At 54.4% G+C, this 8,480-nt stretch overlaps 1 protein-coding gene across 1 annotated transcript; it reads left to right on the top strand.

The window, feature by feature from the left end:
* Positions 1-451: 451 nt before the first annotated feature.
* SHISA2 (shisa family member 2) lies at positions 452-5,756 on the top strand (the record flags this gene model as incomplete). Its single annotated transcript, XM_084201015.1, has 2 exons — positions 452-746; positions 2,821-5,756. 2 exons carry the CDS (start codon positions 452-454, stop codon positions 3,372-3,374), a joined length of 849 nt encoding a protein of 282 aa, XP_084057141.1. The 3' UTR covers positions 3,375-5,756.
* Positions 5,757-8,480: the final 2,724 nt, after the last annotated feature.

The following is an 8,480-nucleotide window of genomic DNA, read 5'->3' as shown; positions in this document are numbered from 1 at the left end:
CCCCGTCGGGCGGGGCGGGGCGGGCGCATGCGCGCTGCGCCGCCCTCGCCGCCTATAACTGCGGGCGCGGCGCCCCCAGCGCCGAGCGGGCGCGGCGCCGGACGGGGCGCACCGGGAGTGGCGCGGCGTGGGCTCGGCGCGCCCGACTCGCTCCGTCCGTGGGAGGATCGCGGGCTCCCGCCGTCCCTCGCCCATGGGCGCGGAGGAGGGCGCGGGCCGGGCGGGCGCGGCGAGGCGGCGGGGAGCGAGAGCGGAGTAGCGGCGCCTCCGGCTCCGCCGGTGCGCCCCGGGCGGCGGCTCCGCACCCCGCGGGCCGGCCCCTGGCATGCGGCGGCGGCGGGACCCGCGGCCAGAGTCCCCGCAGCGCGGCGGCTGCCTGCCCCGGGGGGCCGGGCGGCGCTGCCCCGGCGCGGGGGGGCCCTGACGGAGCGGCCGCCCCCCCGGCGGCGCCATGCGGGGCTGGCTGCTGCTGGCGGCGCTGGGCTGGCTGCTGCCGGCGGGGGCCGCGGCCAGCGGCGAGTACTGCCACGGCTGGCTGGACGGGCAGGGCGGCTGGCGGGACGGCTTCCAGTGCCCCGAGCGCTTCGACGGCGGCGACGCCACCATCTGCTGCGGCAGCTGCGCCCTCCGGTACTGCTGCTCCAGCGCCGAGGCGCGCCTCGACCAGGGCGCCTGCGACAACGACCGGCGGCAGGGCGGCGGCGAGCCGGGCCGCCCCGGCAAGGACGGCCCCGACGGCGCGGCAGGTGAGGCGGCCCTGGCTCGGCGAGGATGGCCCCGGGGGTGTCTCCGACTCGGCGGCTCCGCGGGAGCCGTCGCGGGTTTGCGGCGATCTTCTTGCCCGTCCCTTCCCCCCTTGCCGGCGGTCCCCCTCCGTCGAGTCGCGGGGCAGCACGGACGGAGTCGGCGCTGGCCGGGTCCGGCGGCCGCTCTTACACGGGGAGGAGTGCCCAGCTGAAGGCCTGCCTTTCCCGCCCTGACTGCTGAAATCCCAGCCACGTCTCTGTCCGAGCAGGTGACACCACTCCCCTGAGTCCCGAGCCAGCCGTCTCGGCCTGGCACAGCTCTGCCGCCGCTTTGAACGGGCTCCTCAGCCATGGTTGAGCTCCCCATTCAAAAGGCAAGGAAAAATGAGACAACCCCTGTGAGCAGATCAGAAAAAGTAACAGGATATTTCAAAAGGACTCTGGCTGGTCCCCACTGTAATTGTGTATGTTCTTTCAGCTCTGATATCCCCACTTAGGACTGGTTTTACAAGACTGAATTTCAAGGATAAAGTCAAGTCTTTCCACTGCTGTTTAAAAAAGCCCCGATGGCTCCCCAGCACCCTTTCTGCCATCCACACATGCTGAGTGCGGGAGAAGTAGCCTGAAGTGATGTTATAATTAGGACAGATTTACTCCTGGAAAACTTGCACATTACAGTGTGGAGCAAGTGTGTGCACCTGCTCAAGAGCTGCTGTAGCTTCAAGCGCAGAAGTGGAGATGATGTTTTACAGCCTTTTGTTTGAAAGTACTAAAGTGATGGAAGAAAAGTGGCCTTTTGGTTATAACTCACTTCATCTAATCAGCTGTGCTAGGAAGTATTCTGACTTGAGCAGACAGATAAACCCCCCCCCCCCCACCACCCCTTTGGAGTTCTGACAACAATGCATTTTTGTAACAATTTTTTTATTTAAAATTTATTGCTTTGCAGGTTTGGGAGCCATTGCCTTATGCTGGCACTGATTAATTTGCAGGTCATTAGCAGTGGCTGCCTTAGCAGGGTCAAACAGGGTCAAGCAGGGATCCGCAGCCCTGCCTGAGTCTTGGAGCTGCCAGGTTTTGGTGGAAATGATGAACTCCAGGCATATTGCTGAGATCATTCACAGGCACTGAAGGGAGACACCTTCCCTTTATTATTTATGGATGCAGATTTCTTACTGAGGCAGAGAAAAAAGCTTTTTCCCTGGGACTGCAGAATGGGTTATCCCAGTTGGATAGAGCATGGCGCTTGTAAAACACCACTGTGGGTCTGATCCCTGTGTGGGCCATTCACTTAAGAGTTGGACTCGATGATTTTTGTGGGTCCTTTCCAGCTCAGGTGTGTTCTGTGAAATCTGTATGTGTAGCCCACATTCTTCCAAGGATGATGTTTACCATCCTTGGTGGCTCCTGATTCCACCAATGAGCATCATCCGTACTTTGCTCCCACCCCTTGCCCACCCTCAGCCCTCCTGCCCTGATGTCCCATTATAGGCCTCACGAGGAGGAACGCTGCCCATTTGGAGTGTGGCGCTGTCTCTGCACTGCCTGCTCTGTGGTTTCTCCCTAAACCTAGGGCTGAAGTGCAGAGCAGGTGGACATTCATCCCCAGAGTTGTGGGGTGTCAGAGGCCCTGTGGTTACTGTCTGGTTGCTGCCTGGCTGTCACCCTGCCCCAGTGGGCTGACAGCAGCCAGAGTGGGCTGGTGATGGAGAGGGATGTCATGTGGCACCAGGGTTTGACTGCCCTGTGATCCTGAGCCCTCAGCAGGGATCCTCCCCAAAGTATGTCCCTAAGGCGCTGTTCAAACCCAACTGTATGGTGTCTGATTGTTCTAGTAGGACATACTGGAGACACGATTTGGTGAAATGTAGAACAGTGACTGCTGTGAACTAGACCCTCATCAACAGGAGAGAAATAGAAGCCATTTGGTTTAACAGCCCTTTTCATCTTTCTGGTATAAAATCCTCTGCTTGTATTGACCTGTGCTGGGAGGAAGTGGGCTCTGCTTGCATGAGGGGGGGCTGCTGAGGTTTGTCCTTGGCCCGCAGTGACAATGTTTTCCTTGCTGTTGCAGTGCCCATCTACGTGCCGTTCCTTATCGTGGGATCTGTATTTGTCGCCTTCATCATCCTGGGGTCGCTGGTGGCAGCTTGCTGCTGCAGATGCCTGCGGCCCAAGCAGGAGCCCCAGCAGAGTCGAGCCCCTGCGGGCACTCGCCTGATGGAGACGATCCCCATGATCCCAAGTGCCAGCACCTCCCGGGGCTCCTCCTCCCGCCAGTCGAGCACCGCTGCCAGCTCCAGCTCCAGCGCCAACTCGGGGGCCAGAGCTCCACCGACGAGGTCCCAGACCAACTGCTGCCTGCCAGAAGGGACCATGAATAATGTCTACGTCAACATGCCCACGAACTTCTCGGTGCTGAACTGCCAGCAGGCCACGCAGATCGTGCCGCACCAGGGCCAGTACCTGCACCCGCAGTACGTGGGCTACGCCATGCAGCACGACTCCATGCCGCTGACCCCGGTGCCCCCCTTCCTGGACGGCCTGCAGAGCGGCTACAGGCAGATCCAGTCTCCCTTCCCACACACCAACAGCGAGCAGAAGATGTACCCAGCTGTGACTGTGTAGCGCTGACGCCTTCCCCTCCCCATCCCCACCCAGCCAATTTTAATATCTGAACTGAATGGAGGAGAAATACTTCCTTGGAACAAAGCTCCCAGAACACCACTTGTAAATAATTTTGAAAGGCTCATGCATGTCAGACAGTGTTTATAAACCATTTATTTTCATCGGGGTCTGTTGCCAGGAACTGTAAGGATGATATCTCGGAATTAACGTTGCCAGATACGCTCTCATTCCAGTGCGTGATTTACGGCGGCGAAGGATTACGCTGGAAATGCATATGTATTTCAGATCACTGTACTCATGAGATAAATGTCGGAGCCGTAAAGTGCCCTTCAGGTATGACATGGTCACAAGTATTTGCCTAATTAATTCTAGGAAGAGTTTTGTTACACTGTACAAGACCGCAGTACTTCAGAAACCTCTCTGCTCCCAGCTCCGTAATGACATTTCCCGTTGCTTTACAGACAATCACAACTGAGAGCCGAGCGGTGCAATCCCTGTGTGCCCAGCCACCATGGATTCTTACACACACCTACTTTGGGGTGAAATGCCACCAGAAGCTTGGTCTTGCAAAGACCAATTTTACTTGTATTTTGTAGGAATTGGAAGAGTGAATTATTCTGCTCTTCTTTACAGTGCACTTGAAACCCTTCTTGATTTGGTTTTGTGTCAAGATCAGGACCCAGGAGTGGTTTGCACAAACTTTATCTTTGTGAACGTTTTACTAAAACCAGGGTATGAGGTGCTTGCTCTTTCTGACACTCAGCAAAGTTTTTGGTACAGCTGGCAGTGTCTGAACTGAACCTGCCTTGGCAGAGGAAGGTCAGACTGTGATTCCAAACATGCCTGATTTAACCTCACTTCCCATGAAACAGGAAACCCATGTGAATGCCCATGAAAGTGTCAGCCCCAAAGCCTGCTTGCATTGGAGTCTGCCTGTAGGAAATGGAGTTTATCTTGTCCCCATGAGCCCATTTTGAGTCCCCTGTCCTACTGCGTGGGAGTGGGAGAGTGTTACACAGAACCCAGTTGGGATGTGAATGGGTTGGTGGAGGTTTGAAATCCATCCTCTTCTTTACCCGTGGCGGGGGATTAGGGAGGCACAGCTGTATTTAGAAATAAGGATAAAGGCCCAGCCAAGGGACAAAGGTGTTTGTGGTGTCACCAAGGGTCATGGAAGTGGGGAGATGCAGACAGCAGGGACACTTTACACTGGAGCTGTTTGCTCTGTCCTGCTTTGCTTCATCTGGGGAAAACACCTCTCCAGGTTGAAGAGGCAACAATCAGATCATTCTATCACCCCAAATGCAGCAAAGTAAGGCTGCTTTTGTCTCTTAAAAAAATGTAGCCTCTGCATTTCCATCCATCTGCATTTGCTCCTCAGCCAAAACAGTGCAGGCGAAGACTTGAGGCCCTGTGCAAAACCCAAGCAATTACTGTAGCCAGACCAGTGATGACAAAAGGTTTCTTATTTTCTGATACTGTATCAATATGTAGCAATAACTGTGATGCTATGTTTTGTATGTTTGTTTTTTAAAATGACGCAGAAGGTGCAGAGGCATTGCCAAACCCAATGGTTTACTCATAAACGCGCCACACACAGGCAGTCTGCAGCAGGCAGCCATGGTTTGGCCGCTGACACGGGGAAATGAATAGGTAATTTATCCCAGATCAGTTGTTCCTGGCTGTGATCTCCCAGTCATTGTGCAGGATCCGGACAGAAAGATTGGTTTGTGAGACCTGGCTTCCTCTCCAGCCAGGCTGGGTGTCTTTGGGAAGGCAGCACCTGGCTGCTGGAGGTGTCGGACGCTGCACAACTCGGTGCTCGGGAGCCTTCAGGGCAGTGGGTGCTCCAGAGCTGGGTGCTGCCAGGCTTCTGAAGGACCCCCAGCACTCTCTGGTCTCTGGAGGTGTAGGTTTCTACCTGCCCACGTTGCAGTGGGGTCACACTGAGCTGGCATCAGGCACAGGGGCAGCTCTCTGTGCTTCCCCTGGAGCAGGAGGTGCTTGGCTCTGGGTGAGCCCTGGTCCTGTGCTCGTGGCTGTGCCCAGCTGTGAACCATGCCAGCTCCCCCTCACTGCCTGCCTTGCACAGGCCCTGGCAAGGACACCTCCTCTGACCTACAGAATTCAGGTGAATCTTTGTATATTGTTTACTTGTTAAAAAAAAAAAAAAAGGAAAAAAAGAATAAGTTAAATTTAAGTCTGTAGAAATTAATTTACAACTGAAGGCAGAGAAACCCGAGCTCTAATAAAAGGAATTTTGTGAGATGTGGTGTTTTTTTTATGTCATGTACAATAATGTAAAACCAATGTTACCATTTGATATAGCTTTTAAATCTCTGAAAGAGCACTTGCTTTAAAGTGTTTCTTACAACTAAAGAAAAAAGCCCCCTTTGTTTCTTAATAAATACTTTATGGTGTGACTTTGGTTTTGTTTGCTTTGTCATAGGGGTTTTATTTTTTTAGCTAATGCTTTGCTTTCCTGTGTCTCCAAAAGAACATCTGACCAGCCCCCATCTCCAGACTGGCAAAACCAAAAGTTTGAACTTCTTGCTGTGTTTTTAAAGGAAAACAGTAAACCAAATAACTTACCTATCTGAACAGCGTGCTACAGTGGGGCATGTTCTGAGGGATGTGTTTGGGGAGAAGGGGTGTAGGGAGATGGCATCTGAGCATCAGCAGCGTTGGGGATCCCTCACCTCTTGGGTGGCTGTGGTGGGAGCAGGATGGGCCAGAGCCTGTGGGCTTATCAAGCTCCCTCTTTTCAAAGAATGCCAAATACTCTGCAGCACCTGGCATTTTCTGAGAATTTTGGTTTCAGTTGGATTCACAGTTATCAGCTGAGCATTTTGAGTGTGGCTGTGCTGTCCCCACTGTCTTCTGCATGGGGACCCTTGCTAGAGCAAGCTCCATCCTCAGAGGTGAGACCAGAACCAAAGCCCTGTTGTGCCAGGGGGCATTGCTCAGTCAGGGATGAGGCCACTCTGCTTTCCTGGGGTTTGCTCCTCTTGCTGCTGGAGATGCTGGCAGTGCACTCTGTGGGCAGGTGGGTGGCTTGAGGAGCCTAAAGGGCACGGAGAGGAAATTGGGTGGTTGTTGGATCTGATGTTTATGACTCAAAAAAGAAGGGGAGAACAGTCTGGGAAGAACATCCCCTTGGGTTAGGCTCTACATAGCACATTCCAAAATGCCACAGCTTCCTGGTGTTTGGGGGAGGTGTGGCAGCAAGGCTGGAAGCAGAAAGCTGGCAGGGAAGGAAGGGGTCAGCCATGGCTCGGAGCAGATGTGCTGAGGTGACGAGTACAGCTCAGCGGGGGAGGCCAACAGTTTGTGCTAAAGCTTTTTCTTGTGTTTGTATCTGCGGATTGCTTTGCCCTTGGCAGATGTTTTCTCTCCGTGCCGGAGTTGGTGTGCACAGCAAGCAGTGGTGAGGGTGGGGAAAAGCCAGCAAACCCCCCACAGGCTGGGCTGGTGCTGGCTGGCCCTGAGCACACACCACCAGGCTGGTGGTGTCCTCACAAGGGGACCCATGGGCAGTGGTGGCTGTAGGCAATCCTGTGCCCAAAATCCTGTGCCCAAACCACTGAGCCACGCAGAGAAGAGCAGGAAAGCATGGCCAGCGACAGGATCCCCTCCCAGCACACACGTGGAGAAACGCTCTGGAACGTCTCCCCTGTGAGCTGGGCACGTCAGGGGACAGAGCCCTTTAGCAGGGGTTTGTGTGGCCCTGTACAGCTGCCACCAGCTGTGCCACGGTCATCAGGGGACAGGGGAGGTTGGTGCAATTCGGGGCCAGTGCTCACATGTGGCCCACGATGCCCAAGGGGAGCAAGCCAGGGAGCAGGTCTCAGCTCAGCACATTAACCTCAGCACCTCCCTTGCAAAATATCTCATTTGCTCCTCACTTTTGGTCTTTCTGGAGCTCTTCTCCCTCCAGATTTTCTGCTTTTCCACTCTTTTCCTCCCACTGAAGTTATTACTGAATATTATTCCCCACATGTATTCCCTTCTATTTTTCCAAGCTGAATCTCATTTTATTGTTTCCTCCTCATATTTCCTGCTTCTCAGTAGGTCCCTTTGTAATATTTCTCTGTCCTCAGTGGGGTTTGCAGCTTTTTCCCGCCCAGGATCACTCGCAAATGGACTGAAAAAATCACATAAGCCTGTGCAATCCTTTCTCCCCTTCCCCATCTACACTGAGTGGAGCAAGTTCCATGAGACCCTGGCCATCCTGGAGGCTCACAGTGTCCCCTGTCCCACAGGAGATAATTTAATCCTTGTGACTATTTCTGTGCAGCCTGAATGGCCAGATAACACCGGTCACTGGTGCTGCAACAGCCTCCTGTGCCTCAGCAATGGGGATATGCCCATCGTGCTGGGCATGTGCCACAAAACACCATGTTGGCTCTAGTGAGAAGGTCTCGGGTGAGCCAGTACTGTGGTGTGACTGCTCTGCATCAAAAACTGGAGTGCTGGCCTGTCTGCATCAAGCCCTGGAGGTGAGGGTGGCACAGGGGATGTCTCAGCACCCTGGGGTAAGCCAGTTCCCCCATCTCCTGGGCGACACCCTGTCCCAGACACAGCTTCCCCCCCTGCCCATCCCTGGGACACCACTATAGCCCTGGCACAGGGATGGATTTTCTCTCCCTGCTGCAGAGATCCCCCCTTCCTGTGCCAACACTTGCTGGTTTTGTGATTTGCCCACAGAAATGCTGTCCTAATTTGTCCTTTATACCTGGAAAATCTCAGCACACTGACCTGACTGCAGGCCTTTTTCACCTGGCTAGTGACCCTGCCCCTCTCACCTTCTCCAGCTGCTCCATGCTGGCTTGTTTGCAATGTTTTCCGTGGCCCTCGTGTCATTTCCATCTCCTGCTTGCCCCTGCTGAGCCAGACCTCTTGTGGGGGCAGCTGTGCTGGGTGGGAACATCTGGGGCACCCAGTTCATGGGCAGAGGCACAGCTTCATTTGGAAAATACCTTCCCACTTAACATCAAAGGTGACACCTTCCAAATATGGAGAGCAAGGCAGCAAACATTCCACTAGGCACGGCTGAAAAGTTGCTAGGTGTGCAAGAGGCCAAGTATCCTCTTACTCCCTCATTTT

Source organism: Fringilla coelebs (genome assembly GCF_963513975.1).
Source record: "Fringilla coelebs genome assembly, chromosome: 2".
NCBI classification, from domain to species: domain Eukaryota; kingdom Metazoa; phylum Chordata; class Aves; order Passeriformes; family Fringillidae; genus Fringilla; species Fringilla coelebs.
Note: the sequence above shows the minus strand (reverse complement) of the source record. Positions and strands in the feature narration are given on the sequence as shown.